This window comes from Acanthisitta chloris, unplaced genomic scaffold, assembly GCF_000695815.1.
Source record: "Acanthisitta chloris isolate BGI_N310 unplaced genomic scaffold, ASM69581v1 scaffold42505, whole genome shotgun sequence".
NCBI classification, from domain to species: domain Eukaryota; kingdom Metazoa; phylum Chordata; class Aves; order Passeriformes; family Acanthisittidae; genus Acanthisitta; species Acanthisitta chloris.
This window is the reverse complement of record NW_008673981.1, coordinates 15,312-36,628: the sequence shown is the minus strand read 5'-3', so window position 1 is coordinate 36,628 and position 21,317 is coordinate 15,312. Positions and strand designations below refer to the sequence as shown.

The 21,317-nt window shown below is 44.8% G+C and overlaps 1 protein-coding gene across 1 annotated transcript in view; it reads left to right on the top strand.

The window, feature by feature from the left end:
• MAMLD1 (mastermind-like domain containing 1) overlaps window positions 1-21,317 on the top strand; it is a gene marked incomplete at its 5' end in the record, with an annotated part of 32,922 nt that overhangs the window by 11,363 nt on the left and 242 nt on the right. Inside the window, 3 exons of the mRNA XM_009075135.1 lie at window positions 18,592-18,738; window positions 20,201-20,282; window positions 20,551-21,311. Coding sequence (XP_009073383.1) covers window positions 18,592-18,738; window positions 20,201-20,282; window positions 20,551-21,311 — 990 coding nt within the window. The remainder of the gene's footprint in view (window positions 1-18,591; window positions 18,739-20,200; window positions 20,283-20,550; window positions 21,312-21,317) is intronic.

Below are 21,317 nucleotides of genomic sequence, written 5' to 3'. Positions count from 1 at the left end.
CTGTATTTTTCGTTCTTGGCTCGGCGATGGTGCTGCGCTGGGGAGAGCCGAAGGCAGTGCGGCCGCTCACTGCCCTAGCCCGGACCCAGCCCGTGCCAGAGCAGCTTCCATCCCTGTGCCAGGAGAACGCTGAGTAATCTTGACTTAGTTTGATAAGAAGGTCAGTGTTTAGATTGCATTAGTTATTTGACTGCAGTAAAGGTGGAGATCCTGTTCACTGAAAGCACTGGAGTAAATCTTGATGATTCTGTGTTTTTCACTTGCGCATCAGGTTTCCTTCTCTTGCAGCTCTTTACTGAGGTTGGGGCGTGTGGTATGAGTGGGAAGGCAAGAATTAAAACAGAACGTAAACGGGAAATTTGTAAACAACGTGAAGTTTCTTGTAAAAGTTTTCTTTATGCTGCAGTGACTCACTTGAGGAATATACTTGGGTTTAATGCTTATTTATACATGCAGTTAGAAACTGGGGCTGGTTTCTCCCATTATTAGTCTTGTTGGTTCTTGTTTGCATAAGGCAAAAATGCAGACTGCCCATACCTGTGTTGTTTGCTGCAGATTAACATCTGATTTTGCAATTCTTACACATCTCAAATTCCTGTTGATGTAACCAGGAGTTACAAGTTCTCCAGGAATAGTGTTAGACCCTTGATGTCATTATTTGTGATTCTACAATTCCCCAAAGTGTGCTAATATCTCTCAAATAGAGGTAGACTCATTCCATGTGTAAGTTCTTATCTCATTAAAGTGAATTATTGTTACTGAAATGTGAATGGCATTCTATTATCAGAGAATATTATGTATTTAATGGTTTAAGAGTGCTTAAGGTCAGCAAGAACAGAGAAATGCTGATAACATCACCCTAGACTGTGATGGTCCTGAAATGTGAGTAAAACTTTAACTGAGAAAAGTTTTGCTAGACATATCAGTGTTTTCCCATAGTTTAGAACTTTGACTAAAATCCCCAACATTTATTTATGCTGTATTTTACCATTTTGTTTAAAAAAAAAGGAAATTAAAAAATACATTTTAATAAGAAGTCTTTTATTAAGAAAAAATACTGGCAGTAAGGGGGGATATGGACAAATCCATTTCATGCCCAGTCCAGAATCTGAGCTTTTTCCTACAGAGATGGCATACATCTATATGTTTTTAAATTTTATTTTTCATAAGAACTGTGGTTTTCCTCAGGGACTTTATGTGGAATAAAGTAGTAAGGAACTTCTGTCCTGGGTGTTTTGCTTCATTCAAGGTTGACAAAAATACATAGTTATTGTGCTTTAGCTTACAGAAGTTTTCTCAAATTTCACCCTTTCTAAAGCATTTGTCAGAATGGTGGGCTAAAATCTTACTCTCTCTGTAATTTCTTATGTTTTCTACTTATGATAACAGTATTGAGGAATTTCATAAGATGAAATGCTGTCTAGCTACATTTAAAATGCACATTTTGCATATTTCTGTATTGATTAAGCCAGGGGGAAGGTGCCTACCTGCTGCCTAGATTACTGTCAAAGTTAACTGCAAGTAGAGTTGAATTGTACTCTGTTCTCTTAACTGAGCCTATTTGCTCCTCTGACTGGGTGCTAAAAGGCTTTCACTGCCCTGCTGCACTAACATTTTCCAAATAAAAATTTTTTGCCAGTTTCTGAAGAAATAGCAGAATAAGTACCACCTTAGACATGCTGGAAGGAGTCCTGCCCTGTGGATTATAAACCAAAACAGTTGGTCAGAATAAGGAATTAAAGTAATCCCTGATATTAGGAACATGAAAATGAGATGACCTTCTGTATATGCCCTGTGTGAGTTTCTAACCCAGTTGCACCACAGTCTCCCCTCTATCGCTATTCCTCCCTATCTTCACTGGGCAGAAAACAAAAGACCAGGCATTGAGCTGGGAAACTGGAACACATGCTTGCAAATGTTACAGACTTTAAATGCATTGTATTTTTAACAGTAGTTCGTGATTGGAATGACAGGAAGGAAATGAGCAGAAAACATCCTATTCTATCTCTATATAAAATCTTGCTTGTGAAAGATACAGTTACCACAATAATGATGGGACGCTAATTGATTCATTGTGCTGGGAGACAAGTGCTGAGCCGAGGAGCCAGCGGGGTCATTTTCTTGCTCCAGCTCCACTTTCGTTGTTTGCTGAGGAAGGGCAGGAGAGGGTTATAAAGCTGCTGCCACTACATTCAGCGCATGTTTTTCTCAGAAAAGAAGAGACACCGCCAGCCAAGATCTCTTTCCTTTGGAAATTGTGGCTGGGAAGGGCCCCTTTGGCTCTGCAGACAAAGTGGGCAGTCAGACAGCCCCTTTCCTGAATCCCAGGCAGGCACCAGACGGCTGAAGGAAGAGAGGCACCAGGCTGAATTAGATTGCCTCCTGCTTTGGACAGTACGGCAGGGAGGCAGGCTTAATTGCTTTGCAGCTGTTCATTTTTTCCCCTTCTCCCTCCCCTGCCTCCTCTCCCTCCTCCCAGCTGACTCCGGCGGCAGCCCCTGCTCCAGCCCCATGGAAACCGCCCCAACTTGGGGGCAGAGTATCAGAGGTTCGTGGACTCATTTTTATCAGCCTTTATATACCTTTTCCTCAAGCCCAGCAGCAAATGGGAACAGAAAGTATTGAGGAAAAAATGGTGTAACCTGGTGATTTGTCACTTTTTTCTCTGGGTTAGTTTGTGCACTGGTTTCTGGACGCTGCTGGGACGGGGCAGGACACAGGGGCTCGGGTGGCATCCTGTCGGGAGAGGCAGCAGGTCCTGGAATCCTGTCCGAGAGGACAAACTGGGAGAGCCTTCTAGTGAGCCCCCTGTGATGGGGCACTGCCTGCAGCAGGATTTATGAGACATTAGATTTCCTCCCTGGAGCGGCTGTAGCGTTCACGGAGCTCTCCCAGCCTGCTGCCAGGTGCTGTGACTGTCTGCTGGGGATGGGTCAGTTGTGCTCACACGGTAAAAGAGCCTCAACACTGAAATGTTCTTGCCAGGACTATTCAAGGCAAAGCCTTTTTGAACCTTGAAGAACTTGCAGAGTTTCTGAGGGTTGGAGAACTTGCAGAGTTCTCCAGAAACTGGCTCAGGCCAGACTTGTAGATTTGCATGTATCTCATAATTCCAAACTGTCTGAACCCCGTGTTTGTCCAGGAAACAAAGTTTGTTGTCTTAATTGCTCTCACTCCCAGATTTAAAAATTTAAAAACTTGTTTCTGTGCTGGATGTTGAGGCTGCAGGCAGTGTTATGCTCACCTGCTCTGCAGAGAGGGGCTCTGCTCGCCTGCTGCTCAGCCAGCCTTCCTGGCTCTGTTCACCTCCAGCAGCAATGTCAAGCTAACCCAATTCTGCAGCTGGTATCAAATGCCAGAGGCAAGCTTTGGAGATGTCTCTTTAATTCCTGCACTTGTAGAATTTTGTGTATATTTTCCCTCCGGTTTCACTGACTCACGCAGTCCTTGGGGGCGGACGCAGGGGGAGAACAAGGCAGCTGTAACCCAGGTCTAATTTACTCATCTGGTAAAGCCAGTCGTTACTGAGCCTTTTCCCTCTCTGTCTGCAAAGATAGTCCCTCTCAGGAGTCTGTTTGGCCTCCTAGTGATAATTATGGCATCAGTAGTTTCATAGTTGACTGTCGGCCTAGGTTCATGCACCACCTCCGCCAGGATGTCGCGTCTGGGTGATAGCATTCCAACACGAAGTGCTGCTGAGCCACAGCATGGCACGGGGCACACAGCCCCGTGTTGTTCAGGAGCAGGGGCTGCTGTGACACGCTCATCTCTTCATTACGCTCCTATTTGCTGATTATTTTTTGTGATATCCTTAACAGCATAAATCAGAACTTCAGGTGAGTGCCAGTGCAGGTTTTTGGCACGTTTCTTTAAAGGCACAGAACTGATATGGGGATCTTTGCTCAGGGCCACTGGACAGGCTGAAGGTGTCATTCCTAGAAAGCAGCTACCAGATGCTTTGGTGGTCAGAGGGATTTGTGTCTGTAAGAAATGGATTTAGAAATAAGTTACAGTAGCATGGAAGTGACTTCTTCTTTTTTTCTCCTAATCTGTTCAACATGCAGCTACAATAGCTCTGCCAGTTAGATTTGAATTAAAACCGGCTCCACAAGGTACAAAGGCTCTTGAGCCTCATTGCAGAGACCGGAAATCCATTGTGGGTCCTGATTAGTGCTGGTGAAATCGGAAACCTTTCTTGGGGCAGATAACAATCTCACAAATGAAAATATAACCTGTTAATCCTGAATTTTAACAGGATGGTTATGCAACTCCAGGCCAAATCCAGGATGTGTCTTATCCGTGTGCCCCTTGGTCAGAAAGGCTTTGACGATAGGGAAGGGTGGAACTGCACCCCTGTAGTACCCTCTCCCCAAAGCTCCCCTGCTTTATGCCAGGCCTGTGGCCAGAGCCAGGAGAAGGGGAGCTGGGGGTGAGGCTCAGCACAGAAATTGGTGTTCAGGTGTTGGGACTGACCCCTCTGAGGCTCTTGGCTGAAGTACCTTAAGATGGAGCCTCTATTTAATGTTCTTCCCCATACCTGTTACCACTGCCAAAGGAGGGGTGGTCTGGCTGGGGCCATCCGTGCTTTTGCAGTCCCATAATAGCCCTTTTAATTATGGTTAACAATAGGTTCTGTTTTTTCCTATGTTAATAACAAGTTCCAGAGTATAAATAACTCTGCAATTAAAACACCTAATGATTTACCATTTGACACCTATGCAGTCTGCTGGAGCCTTGACAGTGCAAGGAATTTTTTCGCCTGCCCTGAATATTTTATAATTGTTTTACAAAGAGCACATGGATGCTCCAGTCATTAAGAAATGCCAACCAAGGTACATTGTGGCACCAGGAAGCAGAGAACAAATAGCTACACCTGTGCTGTGGCCAGAGGGAGCACTCCTTTCCCACCTACAGCCCTGGTTTGTTTGACTAGTTCTTTTTTTTTAAGAAAAAAGCCACAAACAATCAGGATTGCTTTCTTGTAGGACCCATTAACTCCTTCAGAGGCTTTGTTGTGCCTGTTGGTGAGAGCAACACACGTGTGGCATGTACTGCAGCCTGGAACACCTCTGCTGCCCCACTTTAGTTGTGTGTTTGCAAGCACATGCTGCATGGCCATTGGTTTGTACTTTTGGAAGAGCCAGTCTATATGTAAAAATACATGGGAATAGGCCTGGGTTCTCTAATCACATTGGCCAAGGAGATAGGGGCCACGGGGAGAGGGAAATTAACCTCTGCTTTCCGTGGGGAGGCATAGAGCGTCGGCTGTCATTTCCGAGACTGCCTGTGATGTGTTTGATGTGGAGCCTGCGAATGGAGTTTCTTAAATATACAAGCGTGCCTAAAAATACAAAAATAAAAGCAGTGCTATTTTAAGCCTTTAGAATCAGTGATTATAAATAGCCCAACTGGTGTGTTACTCCTGGCTGGGTGTGTCGGTCCTTAAACATCACCGCAACTGTCACTTCCCTTTGAAGCAGCTTGTCGGCTAATGACTGTGGCTGCAGAGCCTCCTCTGCATTCCCATGTTCTCCTGATAAGCACAGGTCAATGATAAGGTGCTCTCCAGGCTGACGAGTCCATCACACCAACCCTTAAATTGCCAGCTTGAGCCTGTGAGCACACACAAATGGAAGTTGGCTGGTGGGGAGCTGCGGAGCTGGGATTCAGTGGAGGGAGGCAATGTTGGCAGAGTACAGTGGAGCTGGTTCTGCTGAGCACAAGCCATGGAGCTGGGATTGCTGAACCCCAGGCTAAAGGCAAAATAGTTGTGTGGTTAATTGCTAGTTTGGGCCTTGTGAGATGTGAACTTAGTGTTCTCCATCATCGGCCTTTCTCTGTGACTGATTGGGATTCATCTTTCTGCTCCCATCATTTAGGCTCCTCCTATGGCCAGTGGAGGAAGAGATGTTTAGAGGGTAATTTCAGCTTGCCCTAATGTGCACCTCTGAGATGTGATGGTTAGGTTGTGGTGAGGGAAATCTGGACAACATACCTAGGCTTGGTCCTTTGTCTGTTGGAGGTGCCTGTTGGAATCAGCAGCAGCTGTGATGATCCGATATACAAAAGTCTGTGACAAAGTCAAAAGTCACAGAGGTACCTTAAATAGCTGACTTTGACTAGACTTTCTGACTCTCAGAAATCATATTCATTTGCCTGTTTTTCCTGTGTGGGGGCTGGAAAGAAGCACCTTTGATGGTGCTGGGGGACAGTCTCTTCTTTGGTGGCTGTTTCCAAGAGGAACTCTGGCCAACTCCTGCACCAAGTAATGACATGTTTATTTGCAATATATGGAGCCAGGAGCCATCTCTGGCTGATAGGGATCTGGAGACTAGTAAACAAAAGAAGGCAAGGTTGGAACTCAAACTGTAAGAAGGCTTGTTTGAGTCTAAAGAAAACAACTATAAAACCAAATAACGACAGTGTTCATAAAGGTCTGGAGTGGTGTATCTCAGGACAAGGTGCACATGTATCTGCCAAGCCTTGCACTGCTAGGATGCCAAAATCTGAGTTATTATCACAGGGAGCTCTAAGCAGCTTGTACCCAGAAGGTGAAGCAAAGGGAGCTTGCTGGCCACTTCTTTTCATAACCAATAGAAATGGGCCAGGAATCTCTCCTGGTGTAGCTGAGTCTTCCCCAGAAAGGAGGAGCTTATTTTATGTTCTCTCAGTGGAGGAAAGCTGTAAATAAGATGTGTCTAGCTAGAATCAGTAACAGAAGCAAAAACCCCTGATGTCTGAAGGTTTCCAAGAGTTCATACTGAATTCTTCCTCCATAGCTTGCTTGTAACACAGAGGAGCTATGTCCTGACAGAATGCTCCCCTAGCACAGAACTAGCCATGATGGTGATAGAGAAGATAATTTCCATTAAGAAACAAATGGGAACAGCAGCAGTGACAAATAAAGATCTTATGGGTTCAAACCCAATAAGCTGACGGCTCCATTTCCAAACCTGGATGCTTTCAACTAACCACCTTGAAACAGTATTTTGGCAATCTGCTGACAGCAGTGGGCACCTACATTTTCCACACTGATGACAATCAGGGAGCTTCTGGGGAGCCAGGACATGGATCTGAAAAGTTAGTTAAGTGCCAGGCCAAAAATTAGAGCCTTTGTCTGAAAGTGAACTTGTTTCTTTGGTCTGAAAGTAGAGATGTGTCCCATGGCTCGCTGTGGTCAGAGCTGCTCCTGGAGGGCAATGGAAGGACTGATTCAGTGCTCCGTGTCTCTCTCCTTTTACCCTGAACTCCTAATTATGCCTGCGTTTGGCTGCAGTTTAGCAGGGAGTGTGGTGAAGAGCCTGAGCCCCCAGGGGTGCCACGAGTGCCCAGATCTCCTCTGCCCTGGCCCTGGGGTGTGTTTGCAGCCAAGGTCTGTGGCTCTGCGAGGATACACACACAATCATGACGGTATGAAGAAGCTCAGTTTGCTTTTTAGTCCCTCCCCCTCCTTCTTCTTTTCTATAATCATTGCAAAACAGGAACAAATGAGTGTGTCACTTTAAACCATGAAACCACTTAGTCCATAACGACAGATTTGGCGTCTTTGTGCTGGCAGTGACAGGCCAGCATCGCTCCATAGTGATCCCACTGTTCTCCTCGGCCCCGCACCCCACCGCCGCTCCCCACCCCCTCTGAGATTTGCTCCGTGTTTGCCTGCCTCTGTTTTTGTGGTTGGTTACCAGCAGAAGAATGGAATGGATTTAATGATTTGTTGGCTGCAGTGCTGGCATGATTAAGTCAATAAAGCTGCAAGCTGAAAACAGTGTAGTTACAGTATATGACTTTAACCTTGTTAATGCATGTTTATGTCCTCCTGCCCACTGTATAGCTGTACATTGCATAAAGAAGATCTGACCAATCTTTAACCCATTAAATAATTCATAAAGTGAGAGCAGACATCAGCTACTTGCAGAGCGGATCAGTAACCATGGGGTCAGCAATAACTTTGGCTCCCTGGACCATATCCAGCATGTTTAAACTCTGGTGATGTCACCAGGCAAGCTTCTAACCTTAATCATTTGGATGGGAACAAAGGGAAGTTAACTGTTGACATGCAGTGTCTCCACAGAAGAAACACTTGCAAGTGCTTTACAACATCTCTGCCTCGCAGGGAACGTGGCCGAGCTCCAGCCTCTGTGCTTCTTTTTTACGCTTCCCTCTTTCCTTACAGCAAAAATGTGGCTGGCCAAATGTTCAAAGGCACATGTTTCCTAGACTCCTATTATCTTAAGCGACAGAGACACCAAAATCCCACAGAATTTCAGAGAAATGTTGGCTGACCTGAGAAGATGGTATTTGGAGGCACTTGGAAGGTTTTTTTCCTTCATAGTGGATGAATTTCGAATGAAAAATATCTTCTGCCATGTAAATGATGGAGAAAACATATAATGGGGATGGAAGGAGGTGAAGCCAGGGATGCAGGAGAAGATGTGAAGTGAAACTGGATTGTTCTCACTGCAGTTAAAAGCCGTCACAATAAAATACCAAGCAGGACTTGCAGGAAGATCCTAGGATTCTCACCCATAACTACCTCAGCCAGCCCTTATTTTCATACCAGGCAAAACATAGGGTTGACTCGTCCTAGCACCCATCCCTCTTTACACAGCTCCCATCTGGGCACTGAGGGGTTCTCCAGGTGCAGCCATGTCCATAGCTATTTGCAGCAGCATCTTTTGCGACGCGTAAGGGTTGAGTCACAGGATCATGAGGCGTGTGGCCGGGACATGCTGCGCTCCACTGGGCTGTGCAGCCAGGTTAGAGGCCCTGGGGGACCATTACAACTCGGTGTAGTTTAGTGCTTTTCTGAGATGCAACCAGCTGTGGCCGGACCCAGAGGAGAGATGCAGAGAGGAGAACATGACAACAGCTTGTATGCAGAGTGAAGCAGAAAAAGCCCTTGCACCTCTCACTGGTGTGCAGCTCTGCCTCAGGTCTGTGGGGTCATAACCCAAGGGCATGGGAGAGGCACTGCTTCAGGAGGCTGCCCCAGGAAATGACCCTCATCCCCCTTTTCTGGGAGTAATTTTAATTCCTTTTGGAGGGAATCTAAGACAGAGGGAGCAATGAAGTGGCTTGCCCATAGTCGTGAAGAATCGATGTATGATGGGAGTCCATAGAGCCAGTTTCTGTCCTGTGACTCAGTCACAAAACAAACTCACTGTTCAAGATCATCTCCTTTAGAGGCTTGGGAGTTCACCTGTAATGATCCCATTTTCCACGTCTCCTTCTGGCAAACTGCATACTCACAGTGTCATGAGCTCACCCTCCACTGTGCGTCCAAAGGGACACTTGCTTGTGCAACTGAGCTCCTCAGAGGCTTGCATGCCTGTCTGCACGGCTCAGGGCCAGAGGTGTTTGCAAACAGACCTGCATGATGTGCATGTCTTCATGACTAGGACTGCTGAGGCTATTAAAGGCACCCAGGTAAAAACTCTCACGTGGTTATTTGTGAGCCAGATGGCTGCGTACAGCAGAGCATATCTCAGAATCCACCACATCCACCCAGGAATGAATTTTCCAGGTGCCAAAAGATAGGCACCTTGTGTTGGAGATTGGAGCCAGGACCTTCAGTCTGCTGTTTCCAGCATTTGTGGCCAGAGATAGGGATGAGAATGACCCCCAGAGTTAGTGCTGATTATTCTCAGTCACTCAGTTGTTCCCTGTTTCTTTATGGGTGTGGGTATGCTATTGAACACTCTCAATTTAATTTAACCCTGCTTTTTTTTTCTTGGTTTGGTTTTGTTGTAATCCAGAGCAGCAGTCGCTGCTTCAGAGAAGATGCTCCAGAATTTATGGCAAATCAAATCTGATCTGAGTAGAAATTCCATGTTCCGTTTTCTTTGTTTTTAGCTTGGAACACTGTGCGATGCACCTGAAAGTCTTTCCTTACTGGTCTATTGATTTCAATGAATGAACCCACATGCACCTAGTGATGTTTTATTATCACTCACCCACCATAGAGTATATAGCAGCTGGTAATTTTTCTGCATTGACTGCATTTTTTTTTTCCTGTTTGATGGAAAACAGAGTCGCTCCAAGCATATGCTAATGCTGAATGAGGGGATCCCAACTTCTGACCCATAGCTAATATCCTGCAAGTCACATGAAGCTACCAAGGATTCTTGAGCTGGAGTTCGAAATGCTTATGTTATCAGCAAATAAACACCATTAATTGCTTCTAATATGTCATGCAGTGGTTAAATGACAAGATCCTTATTAATATGCCTGTATATCAACCTTTCCAGTGTGTATGAGGGGGAGTATGAAGTGGTAAAATTATTTAAAATTAGTGGGGAGTATTTACAGGAAGGCATAAAGAACTGTCAGTTGAGGAAAGCAGCATTTTATGTTCTTGTCCCGGATGACCTTGCTCCAAGGACAAATCAGAGCTTGATGAAATGAAGCTGCAGATGGCTAGTGATCTCAACTCTGTAATAATGAAATGACACAAGAAAAAAATGAGACATCTACAGTTTGTAAATACAATCTGAATGGAAGGGGAGAAGAGGGAATTTTTAAGGGGAGATTGAGTTGACTTGCTTACAACAGTTCAGCTTTGGGTGTTTTATAATAATTTCCATTTAAAAACATAATGGAATTGCTCCTTGTTCCCCATCCTCAAGGTCACCTTAATACATTTTTCTTTTTTAACATGTCAATATCTTGGTTTTAAAAATTTGATCATGAGGACTACCTAGTCACAGCCTACTTGCTATCCACTATTTTAGCATATTATTGATTGCTGCATTTTGTTTTGTAAGTTATGGTGGTGAATTTTGACACTTGATTGGGTAAATTATCTGATACAATCCTTTTTAGGTGTTTGAATAGTTTCTTCTGTTAGGAAAGAGTAAGGTTTTGAGAGGTTCAATACTGAAAAAGTGATGTGATACTTTGTGCCAGAGCACACTTTGTTTGTGCACTTACATGAGAAATCAGGAGTAAATCTGTTTGGTTTTGCATGTGGGCAGGTTTTCATGCAAAGGGATTCTCAGAAGTGGTTAAGCAGCCAACTGCTATTGAAAGTGAACAAGACTTGGGCATCTGCCTCTGCAGATTGATCCCTTGCATAAAAAGAAAAAAGAAATTCATGGAAACATTAACTTGGAGAATGCAATGATGTACAAACCTCAGTGATCCAGATCACCTCACTGCAGTTTGCAGAGCTTTTCAGAAATGGGCAGGTAGAGAATTGATTTATCCCATTAGCTTGGGATTTTCTGACTTTCACTTTGTTAGTGTGAAATCTTCCTTTTTTTTTTATCGGGTCTCTTCTGCTTTCTCTAATACATAAATTCAGCAGCCAGTCATTGCATTGCCCTGTAGCAGCTTCTGCCTGGTGTTAAGCTAACTCGACTCCTTTGGAATCTCATCGACACCTCTGAGAGCATGCCTTGACATAACACAAGGATTACTTGAGTCAAACCACTTTATAGATACGAGATGTTGTAGTTTGTCATCACAGCTAGCGCAACCTTGTAGAGACAGGCAGAAGGACTAGCAGTGAAATTGGGTGAGATAAATACACTTTTAGATTATCTCATTGAATTTATAGGCAAGCTGCCCTCCATGGGAGCAAGAGCATGGTGTCAAGGGTTGGAGAATCATGATAGCTGTACAGGCCAAATATAAATATTTTGTTCTTTGCAGAGAATTCAATTTTTGCTCTTGACTATATGTTATACAGGCAGGTACAAAACACCCATCTCTGCATGTTTGGGTGTATACACAGAAAAACAGTAACAGATACTGTTTATGTTAAAGTGTGTTGTGAGGATGGGTGAGTCCAGCTCTAAAGCACTGCTCTCAGATGGAGAAAAGTGTGTTAACACTGTGGGCACCCATGCCCCACTGCCATCAGGGGCCTGGCAGAGCCTCTGTGGGTCTCCAGTTTTCCTGAAAGGTTTGCCTTGCACTCAGGATGGTGGATAAAGTCATTCTCCAGGCTACCTCCATGCATAACCTGGGAGTTCATCTGGGCCAGAGGATTTATTTGTAGGGGAGTTGCTTTGTTGGCATCTTGCTCTACCTCTTTCCAAGCACCACAGTCCCTCGGAGATTGCGTCTTTCTGTGATACACCAACTCTCCCATCCGTGTTGTCCCTCAGGCTCTTGGCTGCTCCCAGAGCTGTTTCCCATGTTCTTTCTAATGACATGGTGCTGGTAACAGCATCACAGCTTGATTTTCACATGCCTGTTAAAGGATGCATTTTCATCTAAGAGAAAAATCACTATTGCAGTAGTTCACTTTGGATTTTCTGTCTTTCTGTTGCTCTAATTGCTGCTGGTCTTCAACAACATGTTTTGATGGATGGAACCAGCTCTGAATGTATTGGTAGAGTCTTTGCACAAAAGCTTTAACTAGTTTGATGAATTTCTTTAAGGGCAAAGTGGACTCAGTTTCCATCTTACTAGAATTGTGGGTGCACTTTTAGAAGCAGTTTGGATACTTTGATGAGATTTTGTTTTGTTTTGAACAGCATGTAGTAAAACAGCAGGTATAGGGAAATGAGTCTTTCATCTGCTTTGCTTGAAGGGAGGAAGATCCTGGTACAGTTGCTAGCAAGGTGTGGTGATCTTGTCACTGCTCCTAGCAAAGAAGGAGGGCTACCTTTGAAGGAAGCTGTGCATGCTTGTTCCATATGAAAAGAAAGAAAAACGTTTTTCTTTTTAACACAACCGTATACCCATGGATCACTTACAGTCTTCAAACAAAGCCTTTTCCTGACTGACAGTCCCCATGATATGCTTAGAAACTTGAGTCTGGTAGTATTTCACATGCTTGTGCATCAAGTAAATGGGTGAAAGATGGGTAAAAAAACCAGATCCACTGAACTGCACAGTTTGTTTTATCAATGTTCATACATTGTGCTAAAGCAAACACGCAAACAAACAGAAAGCTTTGGAGCGTTTCTGAACTGAAAGGCTGTTTTATCTTGAAGAGCATCTCTGAATTCTGAGCAGAATAGAGGAGGGGAAAAAAGACATAAAACTTCCAAAGAGTAAATGGAGAGTTTTGTTAAAGGCAAGAAGCAGAGGCAAGAAGCATGGGTAACCCCTGACTTCTGCATGAGACAAGTGGCAGTGGCATCTCACAGACATCACAGTCTTGAGTGGACTGACACGATCCTTCTGCCAAACCATGACCCTGGATTTTGTTTGCTTTATTTGTATGCATTGGCCAAACAGATTCACCATCTTAGTATCTAATTGGATTAACAGCTGTGGAGGCCATGATCCTTCTTTGTAAAGGTGGCATCAAGGTTTCCTATGGGGCTGCACAAGGCTACTACACACCAGGAGTCTACATGTGGCTTCTCAGTAGTTCTAAAACATGAAACTCTTAAAACCATGAAATTGGGTGAGGCAACTTTAATGCTATTAGTGTTTTAATTGCTTTGCCCTTAGTATTTGTAGAGTCATTGTGCCTAGGAGTTTAAGTCCTGGGCTTCAGAGCAAAGTGCTGCCCAGACGTGAAGTTCCCACCAAGGAGATGCAGCACAGCTCCTAGATGGGAGAGGATGCACAGGCAGGCAGGTGGAAATGCAGGAACATTAGTTTGAAACTAGTATTTGCATTTCCTCAGCAGAGTATAGAACTCCCCATATGTAACAGATGTTCTTAAAATACAGAACAAAACTTGGTTCATGAAACTTCACCCCACCCTAGAGAATAGCTGTCTCTGCTGTGAGCATGGATCCCCCTGCAGTCCCCAGCCCAGCAGCCAGGGCCTGGGTGTGGGTCAGCAGCAGAGACTCTGTCACACAATTCCTGTAGCCATGGTTTTCCTCTCTGGTTTTGTTTCTTGTTTACTGTGTGATGTCTTGGTAAATACTTCAACCCAAGTTATTTTTGGTTACAAAAAAAAAGCAACCGAAACACAAAACAAAACAAAAAAACTGGTGGAAAAAGCATTTTGTCCCTTTTTCACACTTAGAGCAAACACCCACTCTGGGCAACCCATTTCCTTTGGTCTTTTGCTTTTATGCTGTGGCTCATCCCAACAATCCTCTGGTTTTAGCTTTGTAATCACTGGATTCAGCTGAATGCCGCATTGGAAGTGGAGGGAATATTTCTCAAATCAGCAGTGACTTTTGAAATGGAATAAACTTTTTTAATGCAGGCACTAGATGCATTTTTAATTAGCCACATTTCTGTTCTTCCATTGCTGCTACTTTTGCTTTTATGCTGTGGCTCATCCCAACAATCCTCTGGTTTTAGCTTTGTAATCACTGGATTCAGCTGAATGCCGCATTGGAAGTGGAGGGAATATTTCTCAAATCAGCAGTGACTTTTGAAATGGAATAAACTTTTTTAATGCAGGCACTAGATGCATTTTTAATTAGCCACATTTCTGTTCTTCCATTGCTGCTAACGCTTTCAGTAGTGCAACTCTTACTGCAAATATCTACTGAAATTTGCAGTGCTGCCTGCCTCTCTCTCTCAGTAACCTTGCTGTGACCTGGTTATCTGTTAGAACCACAAAGAATTCAGTCTCTAATTAGTCCATCTGTTAACTATTGAAATTCATGGCTTAGTTTTATTGTCTGGGTCTGTAACATAATGCTGAATGGTCTCACCTGGCAGCTTATTTCTTATAAAGCAAATGTGCTTTTCCAAGAGCCATTTTGGTGCAGATAACTGTCTTTTCAGCATTGGACAAATGACTCCATCTAGCAGCCTGCAGTCCCCTTCATGCCCTCACTGAAATAAATTGTACATCTCCAATAGCTCTGGGCTTAAGTCAATACAATTTAACATGTACAATTTCTTCGTTATATTCTTTGGAGTTACACCGTAAGAACAGATGGGAAAGTTTAATAATGATAAATGAGTTTAGTGTTTTCACATAGACCTAAAAAACAATGAATGCTCTTTATTAAGGATTAGAGGGATTTTTACATACTTGCAAAGAGTGATTAAAGCTCTGGTTCAGATCCTCAGAAGGTCTTGCTTTTAAATTCTTTTTGGACTGTTTGTTAATGAGGATTCAGAGGAATTAGGGGCCATAAATTTCTTCATTCTCACTTAAGTGAAGCCACTAAGTGATTACTGGATATATAACGAAGTGCTGAGGACTGAAGTTTATCAACCATGTTCACACAGAACAATTCACCTTTGTGTTTATTTACTGCAGTGGTGCATCTCGTATGTAGTCAGATGATGGGGCTGGGCGGGTCAAGCTTGTCCGTGGATTTTTGGAAGGATGTAACTCATAAATGTATGTGGTGGATCTCAGTGGGACTGTTCTCATGCTTTCCATTAAGCAGTTGCCTGGCTGGTTTGTTGGACCAGACCCACACTTGCTACAGCTGGGCACAGTGACCTGCAGATGGATTTGCCCATTATGCACCAGCTGGGCAACTGCAAGACACTGGTTTCACTGGGCTGTGCAGTCGCTTTTACCATTGCAGTCAGTGGCAGAACACCAACACAAACAGTATACATTTTTGTAAGCTCAGAACCTGATCCTTTTCTCCTTGCTCTCGAAACTAGTGCATGAGATGCTAAGTCAAAACTGTGTAGTTAGCCCCAGTGCCTTTTCAAACAGAAACTGCCCTGCTGGGAAGCCCAAGGAGTGCTGTGGGAGCTCTGGACCTGCTGCGTGACCCTCTGTCTGTCAACAGGAACACATGTTCTCAAACACACTCTCCAGTTCCAGGTCTGTGTGGTGTGCCATTTGGTTAGAGATTCTGTCCATTTTAATATGAGTTTTTGGAGGGGAAAATGACCATAAAACCCTGATACATATATGCAAATGTCTTTTGGGTTTGTTCTTCTTAAGTCAAAGATTCAGAGCCCCCTGTAGCCATCTGTACCCTCCAGTGTAGTGTACAGCTCAGCTGCACAGCCTCTCGGGTGGGAACATGCTCTTCTGTCGTTCCCAGCTTCAGCACCAGAATCCTCCTCTCTTTGATGTCTTCCTGGATTTTATAATGGGATAGTCCAAACTCTAGATGAGTTAAGATAATGGCTGGTTTGGCTTGGCCTTAGTATGGGAAGGAAAGTGATTTTTCTTGGGGAGTGATGAAAAGGAAAAATGTTTAAAGTTCATTAACCTTTGGTACAGATAGCAGTGTCCTTTAGACCACACCAGAGCTATTCTTAGTCATGACGTGCAAGTGGTTATTTTTTATTGTACAGGAATACAGTAGTTCCCACTAGTGGTGAAAAGAGAGAACTTTTTCCTTTTCCTCTTTTTTTTTTTCTTTTTTGGCTTAACCTAAATGTGAACTTGTAGAAGGCAAGATTTTTAATTCACTCCTTGTCTTCCCATCCATGCTATTTTGTCCTAATTTCCCCAAAAGCAAACTGTATATCTATAGATTGTTTCTTTAGTGGCTAATTAAGTGTTATACAACTTTGCTCTGAAAAACTCAGCAACCCATTCTGTGTATTTGCAAATGAACTTCGCTGATTGTCATTATTGCTATAGGGTGCCTGCAGAAAATCCCATATAATTAAGCTGTTGTACCACCACAGCACAAGAGCTGCAATTAGTAATGTGATTTACACTTCTTTACCATTAATAATATGGAAAAATCAACATTATTTTCTTGATGATGTTTAGGAGAAATTAGAATGAGGTGGACATGATTAGGAAAAGAGACTTTAATGTTATGACTTGTTAATGCAATAGCCCAGAGCAAGACATCAGAATGATTGTCCTTGCACTAAACTCATTTGCTTCAGTAAGCACAGACCCTCTGCACGCAACAAGACAAGTTTGGAGGAAATTGGATAGATGGCAGGGATTTTGGTGGTATGAACATTTCAGTGTCTTTCATGTGCAGAGTACACAAACTGAATCCCTCCACTTTCAAATATTCCCCCAGAGGCAATCTGCATTATTCAAAGCTTAACTGTGGCTGCAGAATCCTGTCTGACATGAAAGCAGAGTGCCAGCTTTACATGAACTTTCATATTTACATCTGTAGTAAATCATATTTACTTTTTCCTCCCCTCCTCTTTTTCTGTGGGAGAGAGGGAGTAAAATGGGTAGGAGGGAAGGGGGATGAGGAGAGATGTCCAGCAGAATTGTAAGCAAAGCACCAGTAATAAAATCTAGTCTTATGAGACTGCCCATGAATAGGAATGATAATGAGAGCAGTGATGAGCTGCAGGTTTGTGTCTTTTAGTAAATTATCTAGCAGGCATTTACATTTCATCAATTGTGCCTTTGCATAATAGACCAAAGTGCTGCAACAAAAGGAGGCACCATAAAAATGAGTAATTTCCGTGACCTTCTTGGTAATCCCTCTTACAAAGAATATCTTGGAAGGAGTTGGGTGATTCCTCATGGTGAAGCCTCTGTGGAAAGGCTCCCCAGGCCCGAGGAGCTTGCCTGGTGACAAATGCCTTCCAAGGCTTTCTTCTGGCCACTCTGAAACATGGCTCGTATCCTGTTTTCTTCATCTGAGCATGCTTCTAATTGTCAGATGTCAAAAGGCGACAACCATTTTCTTCTTGCTTATCTCCTGATAACATTGATTCTCAAACAAAGGATGTGGGCTCCCATTCTGAAAACAAAGGAAACATGGCCCAGCTAAGGATGCTGCATATAATATACATACTTCTCCCTGCCAATAATAACAAAACATCATAAATAATGTAGAAGCTGGATGTGAAAATGGAGAACAGGGAATATGCTGGAGTTGCTGTTCCTGGGTACAGCACTCACAGAATCTTGTCCTCAGTGAGGCCTTGACTTCTTGCCTCATTTTTCTCTTGTATTTCCCCGAGTACCTGCCAGCTCCTAAGATGTTTAGACTTTGGGGTTTTTTAATTCTTTTTCCATTTTGGGTTGTGTCTTCATCATGTTCTTGTGAATTATTTTTTTCTCTTCTCCCCACCATGTTCCTTCTTTGGAGGCAACTCCTCAGCTGTCAAAGTCAACTCAGGTCATTCACTGAGGACTTACAGCAAGGCTGGTTTGCACCAGGGAGGAATCAGGCCTACAGCATTCATTACTGATTTGTGCCTGGGCACGACCTGACCCTGCATTTTCGCATGTTCTCCTCTCCTTTATCAAGGAGCTCTCTTTGTTCATCTAGTCATGGAACCCATAAAAACCACTTCAATCCCAGGCCCACATCTTCCTCATATCTCTGGGTCCCTGGTCTGATGGCACCTTTTCCCCTCTTCTGGCTTTAGTTTGCTCTTTTCCCTGTACGCTTTTCCTTTATATTCACGTGCCAAAACCTACCCTGTTGCAACTTTCTTTTCCTTCTGTCTTTCAGTGTAACAGTTGGAGAACTGGTAGGAAATGTGATGCTTTACTCACATCCCTTCTGCCAGCCAGGCAGCCGTGTGACTGCAGCAGTGGTAGTGAATCAGTCCCATAGCCTTGGGCTACTCACACAGAATTTTGGATTAACCTCTCTCACTTCTTGTGCTGATCCTCAGAAATCAGAGCAGTCCTCTGCCCCTCACTGTCCTCACTGTAACACACGGGTCCATGTGAATCCACAAGGTATTTTGGCCTTTGGACTGCCAAAGACCAGAGAGAGGGCATCAGCAGAGAGGATAAGGGCTTCTGTTGTTATCTCCCTGATGAGATTAATTTTCTTTTTTCATCTTTTTTGGCAGGATCAAAACCCTGGAATTGTTGCCAGGCTTCAGGAGCCAGGCTCCATCCCAAGTGGGGGCTCTGTGCCGGCACCAGCCACGGTCAATGGGTACACGATGAGGAACCATTTACTGAAGCAGCAAATAATGAAACGACAGCTGATGCAGGTAGGACGCCGAGTGCCTCTGTGGGTTGCTGTGCCGTCCATCTCACTGGGAAAGACAGGATTAACTGGAATGAGGAAATTACCAGTCAGCAAACACTAAGGAGTGACCCTGGAATTGCTGAGCTGAGTCAGACTAGGGCTGTGGTGAGTCTAGGATGAGGCCAAGGCCAAGTGCTGCTCAGCAAGTCTGAGTGCAGATCTGCCCCCTTGTATGCTCAAAAAGGGTTTGGTCACCTCCCTGTTCCTGCTGTCATCCTTGGTCAGCCACAGAGCTGGGAGGGAAGTTGCAGAGAAGGTAGGCTTGGAGGATGAGTCAGCCCCTGGAGAGATGTTCTTGCTTGTCTTTCTCTCTCTCTGTGGTTCCCTGGGGATTTACCAGAGCAGATGTTAGCCTCCAACTTGTTCAGGACTTGACTGGTCGCTCTAGCAACAGAAGCCCCTGTAGGAGGTTTGTAACAGGCTGTGTGAGGAAGCTGGGAAGGGGGAATCCCACAGATGAGTTGGGTGAGGCAGCTCTGACCATGTGCCTCTGACTTTCTGAGTGTGCTGCTGGATTTGGGTCAGGGAGGCTCATGTCTGTGGGTGGGAAATGAGATGAGAAGTAGATCAGTAAAAGCCTCAACAAAGTCCCATCCTGCTCATTGATCAAACTCCTTTTCAAAACCAACTCTGCCTCCCTGCCATCAACTGGCTTGAAGTTTTTCTGGGCTGCTCTTACAGCAGAATCCAGTCCTCAGCTTTCACTGTCCACAGAATGCTTCCCAGGTCACAGCTGCTACCCACAGCAGGGATGCAAGTGTGGTGGTAGGTTCTGGGGTTAACTGGTGAGAGACTTAAGTCAGGTCACCTAGAAAAACCCAGCAATGCCTTGCTCAGAGGGCACCTGCTATGGACCTCTGGCCTCCCATGTTCTGGTTAGAAGTGGCAACCAGCACACATGGGGATGGTGCACATGGGCAGAGCCATCCTCCAGACAAGGTAATGGCCACAGGCACTCTCTTGCTTGTCAGTGTGTCCCTGCAATGCTGCTACAGGGTCTGGTCTCTAAAGGACCTTTGGGCACCTTTTGGCCCCAGATATGGTACTTTAGAGAACATGTCCAAAATGTCAGCACAAGAGGTGCCAGGATTCCTGCAGCTTCCAGCTGCAGTGCACTTCACTCATAAGCTGCTGAAGATGGCAGTCTCCGTATCTGTCCAGCTCCCCTCTGGCTGCCTGCACAGTGTGTGCTGAAGGCTGCACTTCCCAGTGCTGGGCTGTCATCAGGACACCTTTGCAAGAAGGGGCATCTGAGCAATTAAGAGTCAGTCTGAAATGAACTGTCTGGGCTGAGTCTCGTCACGGGAAGTGAGGACTGTATGGGAGAAGTTGTTAGTGATGACAGTGGCTACACTTCAAGGGTCTGCTGCTCTCCCTGCTTGTCAAGAGACTGCGAGTTGACTATTATGCCCCTTGTTTTCCAGGAAAAGCAGAGACAAAACATGCTGGGAGTAACATCTGAGCAGAGGAGTTTGTTTGCAGCTCAGCAGATAAACCAGTTTCAAGGTAAGGAGGGGAACAGTGTGCTATGAAAATCCTTGAGGGGCCAGGACCTGAGGTCTGGTTAAATACAGGCACTTAATGAATCTCTGTCTTGAACTAAAAGCATTTCACATTTTATCACATATTGTGAGATTCCCCCATTTCCTTATGGCTCCATTATAGCTGTGACAGAGGCCCATGACATGAAAGACAAAGAGGCAGCTTTTAAAGGCTCTGCCATGTTACCAGGGTGAATCTGTGCTCACCAGCTAATGTGTCTCTCTGTCCACAGCTGTGCAGCAGCCCATTCCCACTGACTGCAACCAGGTGATGCCAGCTCCTCCGCCCAACCACCGCATGCTGCCATCTAACCCAGCCATGCTCCAGAGCACCTTGGGCTCTGGCATGGCCCCAGCCACTGCCAGCCAGAGCAGCGGGACAATGGTGATGATTCCACACAACCCTGGCAAGCAGCAGGGGATTTTTCCTCCTAATTCTGACTTTAACATCCCACTGCGGCCAAGCCAGAACTCACTGGGCATGAACTCGGGGTGCCAAACAGTACACAGCCATTCTACTGTGCGGCCAGGAATGACAATGGGAGGCTTCAGTTCTGGCTCCTTAGCAAATCACTCTGCAACACAGCAACACTTGAGGCAGCCGAGTATGCCACGAATCCCTAATGTCTACCCCAATTCATCTGCCCAGATGTGGACGCCGACCACTGTGCCAAGAATGCCAAATCAAAGCCAAATGGATACCAGCATGCAGCAGTTCTCCAGTAACACACTCTTCTCCAAACAGAACGTGAGACCGAGCACACCGGGTCAGGCATTCTCCCAGCAGGCTGTAGTGCCACCGAATCAGATTGCTCCTGGCGTCCAGGTCAGGCAGATGCAGAAACTTAGCATGGGACAGTCTGGCCAGGGCTTGAGCTCAATGAGTAATCAGAACTTGAGACACAATTTAACCAGGGGACCATTGCCAGCTATGAATGTTATGAAATCGGTGCCGCAAGGAGTGTCCAGTTTTAACCAGCTCAATCCTGCCCCAGGACTC